At 47.9% G+C, this 16,819-nt stretch overlaps 1 protein-coding gene across 2 annotated transcripts; it reads right to left on the reverse strand.

The window, feature by feature from the left end:
- Positions 1-2,735: 2,735 nt before the first annotated feature.
- SIRPB2 (signal regulatory protein beta 2) lies at positions 2,736-14,821 on the reverse strand. Of its 2 annotated transcripts, none has more exons than XM_011217101.3 (5): positions 14,601-14,821; positions 8,012-8,377; positions 6,580-6,921; positions 5,978-6,043; positions 2,736-4,949 (listed from the first exon to the last, which is right to left on the reverse strand). In XM_011217101.3, exons 1-5 carry the CDS (start codon positions 14,665-14,667, stop codon positions 4,804-4,806), a joined length of 987 nt encoding a protein of 328 aa, XP_011215403.1. In that variant the 5' UTR covers positions 14,668-14,821; the 3' UTR covers positions 2,736-4,803. The 2 variants fall into 2 exon arrangements, with proteins under 2 accessions (XP_011215403.1, XP_011215404.1); XM_011217102.3 differs by lacking the exon at positions 14,601-14,821 and adding an exon at positions 11,976-12,122.
- Between the last annotated feature and the right edge of the window lie 1,998 nt (positions 14,822-16,819).

A 16,819-nucleotide genomic window follows, 5' to 3' on the forward strand; every position in this document is an offset into this window, starting at 1 on the left:
ACCCCCTTTTTCATAAAAAAAAAATTTTCTGTCACCCTTTTACTACCTTAAATGGCATTCAGAGATAATAAAACTGACCTACACATGTTGAAAAAATCAGCATCATGCCCTAACTGGAGAAATAAAGGAGAAATAATTTGGAATAAAATGATCCATGTTTCAATTCTCAGGGGTAAATATAATAGACAAAATAAGCCAGTTAGGGACTTGCCTCTATGTACAGGGCTTTTTTGTTTTGTTTTGTTTTGTTTGTTTGTTTGTTTTTAAGTAGGCTCCATGTCCAGCTTGGAGCCCAACGTGGGACTTGAACTCACAAACCCTGAGATTAAGACCTGAGCCAAGATCAAGACCTGAGCTGAGATCAAGATTCAGACACTTAACTGACTGAACCACCCAGGCACCCCTGTACAGGGCTGTTTTACGTGTGATTAAAATATTGAAAGTGTGTCGCTGTGGGTGACCTAATTTTCCAAAATGGTAAGAAAAAAAACACCTTAATAAAGTTTTGAACAACACAAAGTTCAGTCTTCCCTTGAGTGACATGGTAGTTGCATTCCTGGGAAATTTGGTGTATCTTTAAAACTGTGCAAAAAGAATACTTTAAGTTTATATGTCAAATGAGTTAGGGTCTAAGTTCAGGTTATTAAAAGCCAGTTTGCAGCTGTGTGAGGTCCTGGAAGGACGTGTGGGTGGAGGGACCTTCCTTTGTGGTGCTCAAAGGCACTGGAATACAACTTGGCAAACCTAGTGGAGTTGAAGAAACACGAAACCTAGATCCCCTGCCAGCTCCACTTGTGGGTGTTCACCCCACGTAAATGCTGGCATACGCACACCAGGAGACGCAACGACATCATTTCTGTGGGCGATAGTGAGAGAATGGAACAACTCAGGTCTCTTACATCAAGAGGACCACAGAGGTAATGTATTGCTACACTGGAGTACCGTATAGCCGTGAAGATGCAGGAATTAGAGCTACAGGTAAACAACCTGGATAAATCTCGAATGTTGAGCCAAAAAAACAAGGTTGGGACTGATGTGTGGAGTAAAGTGCCATTATATAGCACCAACTAGATAGATTAGAAATGTGTAACACTCTGCCTGACTGGGTCTGGCACCTGCCGTCCCCCCACTGCCCCACTCCCAGGCCAGTGAACCAGAGGCACTCTGGGCTGTGTGTGCGTTTCTTATGGGTGGTAGTGGGGTATCCTTGACCAGGCCTGGCACCCCCTCTTGACCCACTCCAGCACAGAACCCTCAAGGCTGCCATCCTCAGGGTGGCAAGATGCAGGAAACTTCTGTCTCTCCCTCCTCTTCCTCTAGCTCTGGGCCTTCTCTGCAGGAGCAAGTGGGGGCCCCTGGAGGCCCGAGGAGAGCAATGTGAACAGACCCATCTCTCTCATTGGGGGGTGCCATGGAGGCCAGGCCTGGGCAGGTTTGATAGGGGTTTTCTGGGGAAGACAGAAGAGAGGCCAAGAACCATCGGTGGGGAAGGAAGGAGAGAAAGAAGAGGAGCAGGAAAGGAGAAAACAGAAGACTAGGCAGGAAGAAACAGACACTCTGATTTAAAGAGACCTGGAGTACAGCCACTAACCTCCAGAGGTCCAGATCCTGAGGCTCAAGCAGGATGAGCCTGTGGTGGGAGCTGTGGCCTGGGGCTTACCCCCCTTCTCTGTCTTTGGTCGGGCATCTTGCCTGTGCAGGGCTCCAGGCCTCAAAGCAGGGCAGGGACTGCACTGAGCAGCTCTGACTGCAGTTCCTTTCTCACTCTTTCAATGTCACCAGCAGGTTGTCCTGAGTGCCCACCAAGGGCCCTGAGCTACCCATGGTTTGTTTTATTTGCCGGCACCCTCTCCACCTCTTTTGGGGACTGCTCCCACCCACACATCCACTGGGCCTGACACAGTTAATGCCTTACAAGCCCCCATGCATTTCAACTACAAAATGACCTATGAAGGGAGATGCTAATGTCATTACTAGTTTATGGATAAGGAAACCAAGACACTCCGAGAGAACTCACCCAAGACATGAATAGGAGAACTGGAATTTGAATCTGAGTAGATTCCCAAGACTGTTGATTTTACCTCTACCCTCTACACCCTCTCAGATGTTACAGGGGTCTAACATGTTCCAAGCACCTGCTTGGTGCTTATGCTTCCTGTGCCATGTCAAGCACACTCCTGCCTCAGGGCCTTTGCACTTGCTGTTCCTTATGTCTATTATGCTTCCCCCCTGCCTCGATATCTATGAGTCTCTCTACTCACTCCCTTCAGGTCTCTGCTCAAATGTCACTTTACCTGTAAGGACCCCTCTGACCATCCTAAAGAAAATGTATGTCCTCTCCCTTGCTCTGGCACACCTCCCTATCCCCGCTCCCCCCCTTCTGCCGTATTATTCCTTAGCACTCACCATCATGTGACATGTTGCTTATCTACATTTACTTGCTTATTGTCTGTCTTCCCACAGTAGTAGGTATGCTCTGAGAGAACAGACATTTCTCTTTAATTCTCTGCACACTGATTAGTACCTGGCTCGGTGTCGGGGCGGAGTCAGTTTAGGGGGTGGTGTTGGGAGATGCGATTGGGGAGGGTGGTGGTTTGCAGGGACTGTATCCCGCAGGGCCCAGCAAGTCCAGGAGGTTGGGGGGGCAGAGAAGTTCTTGCAGAGGCTCAGTTCCATGTTTCCTTCCCTGCTGTTCATTTCCTGGGGCTGCTGTGAAAAATGACCACAAAACTGAGTGCTTTAGAACAACAGAAATTTATTGTCTCATCATTCTGAAGGCCAGAAGTTTGAAATCAGCAGCACTGCACAGGAGACAAGGTGTCAGTGGGTCCTGCTCCCTCTGGGAGAGGGAGGCTCTGGGGAGGAGCTGTTGTGGTTTCCTCCAGTTTCTGCATGCTCCCGGCGCTTTTTAACTTGTGGCCACATCACTCCCATCGCAGCCTCTGTGGTCACGTTGCTGCCTTATCCTCGGTGTCAAATCTCCCTCTGTCTCTGCTTCATCAGAACACTCGTGATTGCATTCAGGGCCCACCTGGATAATCCAGGATAAACTCCCATCTCAAGATCTTTAATTCCAGCTGCCAAGTCCTTTTTGCCATGTGAGGTCGTAGTCACAAGTTCTAGAGATTAGGCCATGGATATATTCTGGCACGGGGCTCTTATTCTGATGTCTGGCTATTCAGTGATTTATGCAATTCTCAGACTATACTAAGGTCCCCTTTGGCTTAGGTTTGGCAAGCTGTTTTTCTGTTGTCATAATGAAAAACAGCCAGGCGAATGCACTTCCCCACAGAGTAGGTGCTAATAAATGTTCACGTGGAAAACAAAAACAGGAGCTCGCAGGTACTGAGTGTACGGCACACACAGCACATACGAAGCCCTCGGTAAATGAACCGAATTCGTTCTTTGACAATGCAGAGAAGTCCACGTTATGATCTGTGTCCGCATTATTATTCATGAGGGTCCAAGAGGTGAAGCGAATGATTAGTCACTAAGGGCACACCGGAAGGGAGTGGGGGCTTCGGGATTGCAAGGCAGGCGTGTCACACTTCCCCCTACCTCAGGCTTCTCCTCCCCAGCACTACTAATGCTTCGGACCAGACAACTCTTTGCTGTGGGCACTGTCCCGTGCATTATAGGGTGTTTACCGGCATCCCTGACCTCTACGCACTAGACGGTGATAGCCAGTTGTGACAACCCCAAAGTTGTGACAACTCCCAAATTGTGACAACCGGAAGTGTCCCTAGACATTGCCAAACGTACACTGGGGAAAAAACCTCCTCTTTTGGAGAACTGCTGCTCTGGATTATACTCCCTAGTGGAGGTGGTGGTACAAAGAGGTGTTGTGTCAGCTGGGAATTGAACTCAAGTGTCACACAGAGCAAGGAAGCAGCTGCCTCTATGCCACGGATGTACACATTACTGGTTATCTAATGACATTTGTCCTCTGGTTTTTTTAGTGAAAAATTACTGCTGGGCACACCGCTAAAGACTACATTTCCCAGGCTTCCTTGCAGCTAGCTGTGACCATGTGACCATATTCCAGGCAATTAGTGGTGATATGGGGAAGTTCTCAGCTGTGCCCTTGAAGGGGAGGGTCATACTCTCCTTCACTGCCTTCTTCCCTCTCATTGCTGCCCGGGATGTGGATCTGGTAGCAGCAATATCAAGGAATCCCAGGTCTTAGTACCAAGGAGTCTCCTATTGCCGGCCTGCTTATGCCTGGCTATTACTAGAGAAAGCAGTTTTCTTCTGGCTTAAGCCACTGTGATTTAAGACCTTCGTTGAAGTTGCCAAACCTGCGTTTGTTTAACTATTACAGCCATCCAAGCCAGCCACAGTGGGGAAGGAAAGAAGGCAGGAAACCGGGAGAGAAGGATGTAAAGGGAGGGGCCTGGGCAGTCTGGCTCTGCAAGCTCAGAGATGCTTAGGAAAACCTTCCAGAAAGGACTCTGAGTTGGATCTTGAAGGATGAGAAAATGTGGAGAGGGGAGTAAGGGAGCAGCCACTCCAGACGGGGCTGTAGCAGGAACCAGGGCCCTGAGAAGACAGCCGGGCAAAGCCTTGAAGGACCAGGAGGGCTTGCACGGGCTGTGAAGGGAGACACACAAGGCACACCAGAAGGGAGCCCAGTCACTGCCCAGTGGGGAACTTAACCAGGTGAGTGGAAACCAGGTATAGGGATCCACGAAGCCTGGGGAACATCTGGAGGTTGAGATCGGAGTCAGAAATGGTTGGGGAGCGCTGGCGTCTCTCTGACTCAGAGGACCCACTCTGGGGCTGACCCCTCACCCATGCCCCATGCTAAAGTGGGCCCAGTCCTGCTGGGCCTGGGGTCTTGACGTCTTCTTGCCGAAACCTCCTCCGGCAGGCAGCCAGGGCCAGCAGGAGTGCAGCCAAGGTCGTTGTCTTCAGCCCCAGGACCACAAGTGTGAACACAGACAGGAGGTCTGGAGGACACAGGGGAGAGCTCAGGAGGGACCCTGGGTGATCCTCCAACAGTCCAGACCTCAGTGCCCCCACAGGGAAGTCTGGCCCAGCTGCTGTAAACCTCTGGGGCCACATTCTTTCTACACCGAGAGAGGAGATCTCAGACCTCTGCTCCCTCTGTCCTGGGCCTGAAGAGGCTTTGCCCAATATCCTACCTGTACATGTGCTCATCGTGGCAGCATTCCTGAACTCTGATAGTAATAGAAAACTGTGTTCATTTATCGGCTGCTCAGCTCCTCTGCCCCAGACCTGGAGCTAAGCACTTCCTAATTGCCTAATATAGTCCTTAAACTTAACTTGCAAGGTAGGATATGATTTGCTCAGGGACATATATGTCAGAGAAGTGATGGGACCAGGTGGCTCCCAAGAATGGCAGGAACAGGGCTGAGCAACAGGGAGTATCTGGGGCTGCTACCCCAAGTCTCACCCCCAACCCCACCCCAGTCCCAAGCGCCCCTGAGTGTTAAGAGGTGATGTGACATGCACGCTTCTGGGCACTTGGCATGTGTAAGTCTCATCAGATCTATATACGACCTCGTGACGTAGGCTTTCCGATTCTTATCCCTTCTCCCCACTGTTCACAGAGCAGGACAATAGCCATTTAAGGAGCGAAGCAACCTGCCCACAATCACACAGTTAGACAGCGGCTCAATCCAGGATGCCTGGTGACAAAGCCATGTGCTCCAGCACTGTGACGGATAGTTTCACATTGTATCCTTGCACTGGCTCACAGGGAGCTCACTATCTCTCAAGCAAGACTGCCCGCTGAACTGTCAGCACTGGCTGTTAGAAAGTCCTTTCTTTGACTGAGCTTCAACATGGTTCTCTGGCTTCCTGGTTCTGCAGTTGAGATGAAGTCCTGGGAACTTTCTTGGTGGCAGATGATGGCCCTAGAAGTCAGGACTTGCTCCCTTCCCATGGCCAAGACATGTGTGGCAGCCCTTGCCTGTGGGGACTGGTTACCTTCACAGGAGGTAGGTACACTCACCTGATGGAAGTATCCTGTCTACATGTTCACTGGTGAATTCTGTCTCTTGGGGAGAAGTGGGGTTTGCTGCAAGGAAGAGAGACAGTCTCACATTCCCCTTTTCTTTCTGTCCTGCCACTTCCTGAGCCCCTGTGCTAGGACCTGGGGTCATCGAGATGAGTCTGCCTGGGTTGGGGGCTAGAAGTCAAACCCTGCAACTGTGAGGGACTAGGTAGACCTGTGGGACATCTTTGGGGTAGGGACAATGTCTGATTCCTTGCAGTAACCGAAGCATCTGGTACAGTGGAAAGTAGTAAACAGACACTCAACAGATGCTGTTAAATCACTGTTGGCCTATACAAAGTTTTGTGGAGCCCAGAATGGGGAGAAATTAACTCTGCCTGGGAGAAACAGAAGGTTTCACAGAGGAGGGGCTATTTGTGCTGGGCCTTGAAGAATGAGTAGGAATTCTCCAGAGGGAAGGAGAAAGAATTCCAGGCATAGGAAATGGCTTGTGGAAAGGCTGGAGGCTGAGGACAGCTGGCTTATTTGGGACAGGATGGAAAGTTCCTTGTGGACTGCCTCCCCCTCACCCCCAAGGCCTCCTAGACCACCTGTCTCACCTCTTACTCTCAGCCTGGTGCCTGGTCCGGACAGGTACTGTCTGTTGAATTTCCTCTGAAACTTGACACAGTAGTAGGTCCCTGTGCGCTCAGCAGAGGCATCTTGCAGAAGAATGCTAAAATCCCTGCTGGAGGCCTGGACTGCTGTCACGTTGGGCTGGGAGATGCCTTCAAAGTTGTAAATGGCCTCCCGGCTCGGACCAGCCCCCCGAAACCACCTGATGGGTCCTGGGGGACCATCTCCAAGCACTGTGCAGTTCAGAAATACAGTGTCTCCGGTGGTTGCCAATACCAACTCTTGGGGCTGGATGATCCAGAGGTCTGGCTCTGGGTCCCCGGCTCCTGAAGCCAAAGAGAGGGGCCTTGTTGGATTCCGTTTCTTCCTCCACTGTCCGCTCATGACCTCCCTCATATCTTCCCTCCCTCCCCTCTTCCCTGGTTTCTCTACTCAGCAACTCCCTCTGCATCCCCCCATTACTCTCAAGTTGATTCACTCAGTAGAGAAGTTCTCAGGACCTACTATGTGCTGATATTAGGATGGGAAAAACGGAGCTCAGCAAGACACACAGATGTCCTGCTGGGAGGAAGTTCTCAGTCTGGTGGTGGAGATGACCCAGAAAATCCCTCTGCGGTTGGAAACCCAGAGGACTGTAGGACCAAGAGAAGGCCCCTGTCACAGCTTGGAAGGAGCCCAAGAAGCCTTTCAGACATGCTTGTGTCAAGTGAAAATGAACCCTTCCCCCTGCCCCCAGCCACCTGCTGCAGATATTTTGCCTGTCAGCAGTCTACAGGGGGGTTCCACAAACATCCATTCTTCTATTTCATCACCCGACCCTCAAAGTAGGAATTATGCCACGTACTCTACAAGGTAAGCACTTGGACCGTATAGAACTGAAGTGACCGATTTAAGAACACGTTCTTATTGAATGGTAGACCCAGGATTTGAGTACTGCCCCTGGACTTACAGATAGCATGACTGATGACGTGGGGTGTGCAGTAGATGAAATTATCAGCCCTCCTTCTTGACTCTCCTCGTAGTATGGTACACCCCTACTCTTGCCATGGCCTTGTGGGGGGAGGGTACACATCACAGTGTCTCGACTTAGCCACATGACTTGCTTTAGCCAATCGGGGTGTTAGTGGGCATTATGTGACTAGAAGCTAGAAATGTGCTAGGGGCATTGGGACTTGTCCTCTTCGCTTCTGCCGTCTCCACGACACAGATGTATTCTGGGTAGGTGCAATAAGACATGGCCCTGGGACGAGGCACGTGGGGCAGAACCACTCCAGCTGCCTGTGCATGTGTGAGTGAGACACACTTATTTTGTGTGCCACTGGGATTTGTGTGCCCAGCACGGCTGTGGGTAAAGGCGGCTGCCACAGGGACACAGATCGGAGACAAGTGCTAAGCCCCGTAGAGCCTGATGCTTACCCTTCACAAGCACAGAGGTGCCCTTCTCCAGTGTCTTTTCTGATTTCTCACTCAAGTCACTAAATTCCACACAGTGGTAGGTTCCAGCATGCTTGCTGGTGACATTGTGGATATAGATGGAATAGTCACAACTAAGCGGCTCCCGTGTCCCCTGGATCATTGGCGTCACCCCAGGAAAGTCGCCGTGTTTGAAGTTATAAATCTCCTGCTGATGGTGGTGGCTCACCTTGACCCATTTCATCATGTCATCCGTGCAGGAGCTGTCCACCGCACATCGCAGTAGGAGCGTGTTACCTTCTGCCACCCGCATGGGGCCCTCGGGCTGTAGCACCTGCCGCTCACTCCCATTGCTTGGCTTGGAGGCTCCTACAACAGAGGAGGAAAGGCTTTGTGCTGAGCAGGAAGGACCTGGAGCCCTCAGAGGTGAGCTTGACCCAATCTAGTCATTAGCTGGCCAAGAACAATTGGCTTGTTCAAACAGCCGGCTCAGGACATTGGAGGGACGTTGTTGGGGGAGGGAAGTGCAAAAGATGGGGAAGTTGGCTGGAGAGGCAGAACAGAACTATTGGATGGAGAACTTACAAATAACAGAGGACATTTAAGTGCCCACCACGTCCCAATCCCTGCGTGTATTACCACATTTATTCTTCCTAGTGCTCCTGTGACATGGGCAGCCTTATTCCTACCCACACAGAAAACACTGAGAGCCCAGACGACTAGGTAAGTTTCCCAGGATCACTATCTCTGGGCTGAAATGTGTCTCCCTGGCCAAATTCATAGGTTGGAGTCCTAACCCCCAGTACCTCTGAATGTGGCTGCATTTGGAGACAGGGTCTTTAAAGAGGCAATTCAGTTAAAATGAGAGCATGAGGGTGGACCCTAATCCTAGATGACTGGCGTCCTTATAAGAAGAGAAAATTAGGACACAGATCACATTAAGGGAGGCCCACGTGGAGGCACAGGGAGAAGACGACCATCTGCAAGCCAAAGAGAGAGGCCTCAGAAGAAACCAACCCCGCTGATACCTTCACCTAGACTTCTAGCCTCCAGAAGTAAGAGAAAATACATTTCTGTTGTTTAAACCACCAGTCTTTGGCACTTTGTTATGGCCACCCAAACTAAGACCTCATCCAATAAGAATGTGACAATCTGTTTCTGGAGCCCCTGCTCTCAGCCCTCAAATGTATCGCCCAAAGTGTGTGTGCTGAGGTGTTTAGGGTAAACATCCTCCCTGCTTCCTGTGAATTCTTTATAAAATTAAAAAAAATTTTTTTATGTGATCTCTATGCCCAACATGGGACTTGAACTCACAACCCTGAGATCAAGAGTCACATGCTGTACCAACTGAGTCAGCCAGGTGCCCCCCTGTGAATTCTTTTTTTTAAAAAAAACTACGTTATTGAGGCATTATTTACATACAGTAAATACCAGAAATTTTATGTACCATATACAGTTGTATAACTTTAAAAACATTTTTAAATTTGAAGTAAAGTTGACATATTATATTATATTATTTTTAGATGTCTAGTGTGAATTCTTCACCAAACTGCAATGCTCATTGGTGTGTTGGGAAGCAGGTCTATTTTGGGGATTGAACTGCTGAGTTTAGCCTCAAAATGGGCATCGAGAAAGTGGGTTGAGGCCTCCCATGCAAGTTCTTTCACACCTGGGTTATGAACATCATCTCAGGTGCTCCCCTCAAGAACTCCCTGAGGTGGTATTGTTGTTACATCCATTTTTCAGATGAGAAAACTGAAAGAGGAAGAAACGTGAGGGGGACCATATATTCAGTTGGCCTCATGACCAGGATTTGGACTAAGATTAGGTAGACTTAAGGTTCTGCTCAACATAAGTCATCAGCTTTGTGCCTCAAGTTTCCCCTGGTGTATGGGACCATCAGGCCTGGTGGATGACTCCGTCTCACTCCGAGACGTAAGTTTGCAGGATATCATGGTGTTTCTCAGTTGCAAGGGAGGCGGGGGAGTAGGGAGGTGAGATAAACATTCCCTTCTCAGAGGATCTGGGGAGGGGATGTGGAATTTTAAATTCCCTTTCCTCCTGTCCTTGGCTAGGCATGTGCTAGTAGCCTCTCTAAGAATCACCTAACAGTTGTGACTAAGTGATACCTCATGTTCAGTCCTAGGGATTGCTTTTGTCCTTGGTGTCCTTAGTTCCGACAACTTTAGCGGCGTCCACCCTCAAACACCATGATGTGAGCCAGTTAGAGCTGTTCTCTCTAATCCTTTCTGGTGCTTTGTTCCCTGGCCTCAGGTAGTTTCTTTGCACCTTGCACACATGTACTGAAAGATGCCCTCCACTCAGCACAGAGCTGAGAATAGTGGCTGTTCCCACCGACCAAACTGGAAAACCTCATGATTGACAGAGCAATGGGTAGAACACACAGACAAGAGCACTCAGAGAGAAGTGCTCCGGTCCCATCTAGCGAATCTGAACAGCAAAGCCCTGAAATGATAAAAACAAATAGCTTTCGGGGTGCCTGGGTGGCATAGCGGTTAAGCGTCTGCCTTCGGCTCAGGGTGTGATCCCAGCGTTATGGGATCGAGCCCCACATCAGGCTCTTCCGCTATGAGCCTGCTTCTTCCTCTCCCGCTCCCACTGCCTGTGTTCCCTCTCTCGCTGGCTGTCTCTATCTGTGTTAAATAAATAAATAAAATCTTTTTTTTTTTAAAAAAACAACAACAAAAAACCAAATAGCTTTCTATTGTGAGGCTTTCACACATGTTTAAGTAAAGTTCTGACAACAACAGAATAAAGATTGGGAGTGGGGGAAAGACGAGGATACCTTCGAAAGTTTCCTATATTGTATGCTAAAGGGTACGCTGTCATTTAAAGGTAGATGGTGATAAATCACAGATGTATACTATAAACCTTAAAGCAACCACTACACAACAAAATGAAGAGTGATCGCTAATAAGCCAATGAAGGCGACAAAATAACATTATAAAAATATTCGATAACCAAAAGAAGACAGAAAAAGAGAAAAAAGGAACAAAGAACAAGTAGGACAAATAGGAAGGTAATAAGAACTTAACCTAATCCTATAAAAAGTCACTTTGAATGTAAATGGTCTAACCCCATGTAAAAATCAGACATTGTTGGATTGGATAAAAAAGTGAGACCTGATTACCTGTTGCCTACAAGAAAGCACTTTAAATATTAGAGGTGCACATATGTTAAAAGGAAAAAGACGCAGCATATGAACACAAATCAAAAGAAAGCCAGAGTGGCTGTATTAATATCAAGTAAAGTAGATTTCAGAACAAAGAATATCTCTAGGAAGAAAGAATGTTACTTCATAGTGATAAAGGAGCAAATTAATCAAGAAGACATACAAATCCCGAACATTTGTGCACCAGATAACAGGTCTTCAAAGTATATGAAGCAAAACCCAGTAGAATGGCAGGGGGAAACAGACAAATCTACAGTTATGCTTTGAGATTTCAATATCCTTTTTTTTCATAGTTGATAAAATGTGTAGGCAGAAAATCAGAAAGAATGAATACAGAAGACTTGAAAAGCACCATCAACTAACTTAGCCTAATCGACATTTATAGAACTCTATGACCCCCCAAATAGCAGAATACACAGTTCTTTTCCAGTGCACAAAGAACATTTGCCAAGATAGAGCATATTCTGAGTCATAAAAATAGTCTCAATAAGTTAAGAAGAATTCAAGCATAATCTTTGACCCCCATGGTATTAAATTAGAATCAATAACAGACAGATGCCTAGGAAACCCTGAGATACTTACCAGCTGAATAACAAACTTTCAAAAAACAGATGAATTAAAGACAAAAATGAAAGAGAAATTAGGAAGCATTTTGATCCAAATAAAAATGAAAACACAACATTAAAATTTGTGGGACGTGTAGGAAAATTTATAGCATTAAATGACAATGTTAGGAAAGAAGAGAGGACTTAAGTGAATGACCTTAGTTACTACCTTAAGAAATAGGGAGGGGCAACTGGTTGGCTCAGTCGGTTGGGCGTCCAACTCTTGATTTGGGCCTGGGTTGTGATCTCAGGGTCCCGGGGTCGAGCCCTGTGTCAGACTCTGCTCTCATTGTGGGGCCTGCTTGGGATTCTCTCTGTCCCTCTTGCTCCATCCCTCCACCACTGCTCGTGCTCTCTTTGTCTCTTAAAAAAAAAAAGAAAATAATAAAAAAAGGAAGAACAAGGAAAGAAGAGCAAGTCAAACTCAAAGTAAGTAGAAGAAAGGAAACCACAAATATCTGAGTGAAAATCAACAAAGTAAAAAACAGAAAACAATAGAGAAAAGTCAAGAAGAATGAAATCTTTAAGAAGATCATTATTGATCTTTGATCATTGATAAACCTATAGCCATACTGAAGAGAAAGAGAGAGAGGGAGAGAGAGACAGACTCAGATTACTACTCAGGAATGAGAGAGGTGACACCAGTACAGACTTCACAGATAAAACCACAATGAGCTATTTCTAGACACCTGTAACAATGACTAAAATGAAAAAGATTGACCATGCCAAGTGTTGGCAAGCATGTAGAGGAAATATCATCTTCATACTTGGCAGATGAGAATGCAAAATGGTCCAACCTCCTTGGAGAACAGTTTAGACGTGTCTTAAAAGTTAAATACACATCTATCATATGATCCAGTCATTTTCTTCTTAGGTATTTTCCCAAGAGAAACGAAAGCATAAGTCCATACAAAGACTTGTACGTGAATGTCTATAAATGCTTTATTTGTGACAGTCCCGAACTGCCACCAGCCAAATGTTTGTCAGCAAGTGAATGGAAAAACAAAGCTGCAGCTTATCCATACAGAGGGTAGAAATAAAAAGCCACAGCATGAACTCTTGCTATGTGCAACAACATGAACGAAGCTTGAAATAATTACACTGAGGAGAAAAAGTTGGACAAAAAGGAGTACATACTGCATGATCTTGTAAAAAGTTTCAGGAAAAGCAAACCAATCTATAATGACAGAAAACAGAGGAGTGGTTGCCTGGGGAAGAGAAGTGGCAAGGATGAATCACAAGGACACTTTTGTGGGTGTTAGGTACGTTCGATACATTGATTTTGGTGATGAGTTCACGGGAGGGAAGTATATCCAGTACCCAAAAAACTTACCAAAGTAAACATGTTAAATATGTGTTATTCGTTATATGTTCATTATACCTCAACGAAAGAAGGCCCATGCCCTTCACCTCTTCCTGCTGTCGCCTTCTTGGTTCTCCTTCCATGTCATTGCATAGACTTTGGGAGATGTCCTGGGTACGTGTCTGCAGGGCTGGAGCAGCTCACTCTCCACAGCTCTGGGATTCCTTCCTACCTATTTTCAACCAGGCTTTCACAGTCGGTGGTGAGGGGTTCCCTTTTGGAAGCCTGGTATAAAACCCGTATTTTTCAAAAATATTTGATCCTGGGTAGTCTAGACATCTGACTTTCTAGCCTAGTTTCTAACATGTAGTGGATTCTCAGAGGTATTTGTGGAATGAGTATCTAGGAATTACAATTCACATTTTACAGTGGGGGAAACCAGCTCAGAGAAGCGAAGTGGTGCCCCAAATTACAGCTGGAGAGTGAGGGAGCAGCCAGGTCTGGCCCCAGATCTGAGCCCACCAGGGCCTCTCCAGGGGTGACTGTCTTGGAGGACCCAAGGTGAGATGAACAGAATCTGGGTCTTAGTAGGGACTGGGACAGGGGCCCAGATGGACAGGAGATGGAGTGAGCCCACTGAGAGCAAGTATCTTGCCTGCTGGATCAGAGGGTTCTGGGCTTGGAGGCTGGGCTGGACCCAGGAGCCCCAGGACTCAGGAGCTAAATCAGGCTGATCCTGACTTAGAGGACATGAGCGTATGATAATAACAGCCAACAGTTACTAAATCTTACCATTGTGCCAGGTACTAACTTAGAGGTATTATTGAGTTGGATCCTCCAAACAAAGTCATGAGGTGGGTCCCATGATTAGCCCTATTTCATGGAGGGGGAAACTGAGGCTCAGAGAGAAGTAACTTAAAGCAATCAGCGGTGAGGTCTGAGCCCAGATTTCTGAGGCTGAGCCTGTGCTGGCTCATGGGTGTTCAGTTTGTGTGGTCACACAGTGCCCCGTGTTTAGAAGGACCCCACACTCGTGTTAATGCTCTGCTGTTGCTATTATAAAGTTCTCAACAATTTTGAACCTGTGTTTACATTTGAACTTACATTTACATTTTGCAAACTATGTCACTGATCCGGGCTGAGCCTCATCATTTCTATACTTGTTACTCACAGCGCCCCGTTAGCAGCCCTGTTTGCAGAAGAGGACAGCAAAGTGGCATATGACATGGGCACATGGGTGTCCAAGCCAGAGCCCAGCCAGCGAGCGCCCAGAGCCTGGGAGCTTCACCTCACTGGGCTGACTCCCAAGGAGTTCTGCTTCCTGGGGCACTGGATCTGCACCCTGCTGGGATCAGGAAATCTCTCAGCTACCCACTCCCCCCATTCCTTCTTGGTGGGGTCAAGCCCCCCCCCCCACCGCCGGCCTGCCAGACCACCTGGTGCCCCTCTCTGGGACCAGCCAGGTCCTGTTCTGTCCCAGATTCCACTCACCAAAGAGGACCAGGAACAGCACCAGCGGCCAGGAGCACGGAGGTGAACGCAGGTGTGTAGGGGCCATCACTGCAAGGGGCACACGTGCCTCCTGCGGTTCCCAAGACTGGCCACCGTTCTTCAATCTGGTGGGTGTTGGAGATTGAAATGGGGCCTGTGGGCAAGGCTGTTTCTGCTTCTGGTAACCAAGGCTGCTGGGGGAAGTGTTTTTACTATGGCATGATAAGGCTGCTGGTGCAAGAGGAAGGAGCTGTTTGGAGGGGTTTCCGGGTTGCGTGTTTGGACAGCGAGTGGTTCCTGTAATTGCTCTGTCAAAACCTTAATGACCTCTTGTCAGAGGCTCTGTGCTGGGCACCCTGGAAGGATAATGAGCATGCCCATACTAGTGTGTGTCCGAGTCGGCCAGTCTTGGGGTCAAGTCCTGGGGTCTGCCTCTTCCGGGCTGTGTGATCTTTCAAACTCACTTGCCACCTCTGAGCCTTTGTTTCTTCATCTGCAAGATGGGGATCGTAGTAATCCCCTCCTCAGAAAAGTGTTACGAGGATTATAAGATATGTGGGTGAGGGCTCAGCGCAATGGAAATGCTGAACACACCAGCCATCGTTATTCATGATATGCAGGAAATAGAGGAGGTGGCATTTGCTTAAGAAGAAGGATTTATTTTTAAGTAAGCCCCGTGAGGCCTCCTTTTGGCAGTGTGGGGAAGGCACAGACCCCATTCCTAAATGTGTAAGAGTGGGCAACTCTCGAAAACTCCATTTCCTGGGGTCCAAATGTAACACACCCAGATCATATAAAAATTCGTGTTTGTGGCCTCTTAATGTTCTGTAACTTTCTCGGGAGCCTCTATCATCCTGGCTATCAGAAAGGAAAAGCTTACTCACGTTGGCCAATTAAAGCAATCCCAGGCTCTTCCGGGCTCTGTTAGTCTCTTTAGCGGAAACACCTGGGCTCAAATCTTGGCTTTATCCAATCATGACTATCATTTGGGCACCTTGTGCCTCAGTTTCCTGATCTATAAAACAGGAATGAAATATGGTTGCACGTATGAGGTGGAATGAGCATTTATATGGGGTGCCATCATTCTCTATTAGGTTAACTCAGTTTTCTTTTTAAAAAAAAAAAGCCCCAAAACAAAAACCAAAAATGTTCAAGCTTTCAATGCTTCCCTTCCTCCTTCCTACTTCAGGTGGTCCTGGGTGCAGAGGAGGCTGGGGTTTCTTTCCGGAGAGGATGGTGGGCCTTGGGTCTGAGTCCTGTCTCAGGGCCTGGTGTCTGCCATGGGGAGGTTGGTCTGGCCTGGTCCCTGAGCACTTCGTACTGGGTCTGCTGAGTTGTGGCTGGTCCTGTCTTCTAAATCCCATTGCTCCTTCTACTTGTTCTCCTGTTTAGGAAACCTGTATATTGGAGCCTCTTTGAACTGACCACAGGCCTAGAAAATTCTGCCGGACACCCAGCCCCTCCCTGTCATCCTCCCAGGGGACCTTCTTAATCGCCTGCACATTTGCCTGGTTTCCTTTCTCAGCTCTTTCTTTTCTTCTCGAGAGCTAATTAAAATTAATTTTATTTATTCGAATAGGTAGGTATTGTATTGATTAGCTATTGCTGTGTAAGAAACATGCCCCCCCCCCCAAATGCAACGGCTTAAAACAATCACCATTCATTTGACTGGTGATTCTGTGGGTTGACGGTTCTGCCTGGACTCAGCTCCATGGTTCTTCTCATCTCAGCTGGTTTTGACTGGGATTGCTCCTGCATTTGAGATCAGCAGCAGGCTGGCTAGCAGACTGTCGCCCGGACCCCCTCAGCTCTCCTCCACGTGGTCTCTCATTCTCCAGGAGGCTAGTCTGGCTTGTTCACAGGACGGGGCAGTGCTGAGAGAGAGCAGATGTTGCAAGGTCACAGAAGTGTCACTCTGCCGCAGTCTTTTGGCTGAAGAAAGCCACAGACCAGACCAGATTGAAGGGATGGAAAATGGATTGTATCTCCCTTTTTTTTTTTTTTAAGATTTTATTTATTTATTTGACAGAGAGACAGCCAGCGAGAGAGGGAACACAAGCAGGGGGAGTGGGAGAGGAAGAAGCAGGCTCCCAGCGGAGTAGCCTGATGTGGGGCTCAATCCCAGAATGCCGGGATCACGCCCTGAGCCAAAGGCAGACGCTTAACAACGGAGCCGCCCAGGCGTCCCTGGATTGTACCTCTTGATGGGAGAAGCTGCA

The sequence above is a fragment of the Ailuropoda melanoleuca genome, chromosome 13 (genome assembly GCF_002007445.2).
Source record: "Ailuropoda melanoleuca isolate Jingjing chromosome 13, ASM200744v2, whole genome shotgun sequence".
Classification (NCBI taxonomy): Eukaryota; Metazoa; Chordata; class Mammalia; order Carnivora; family Ursidae; genus Ailuropoda; species Ailuropoda melanoleuca.

Excerpts from the sequence above, each read along its gene's own strand:
- SIRPB2 (XM_011217101.3), bottom strand. The coding sequence starts at position 14,667 with ATGGCCCCTACACACCTGCGTTCACCTCCGTGCTCCTGGCCGCTGGTG. Across the intron at positions 8,378-14,600 it reads GCTGTTCCTGGTCCTCTTTG|GAGCCTCCAAGCCAAGCAAT; the intron begins GTGAGTGGAATC and ends CCTCTGTTGTAG. Across the intron at positions 4,950-5,977 it reads AGACAGGATACTTCCATCAG|ACCTCCTGTCTGTGTTCACA; the intron begins GTGAGTGTACCT and ends TGTGTCCTCCAG.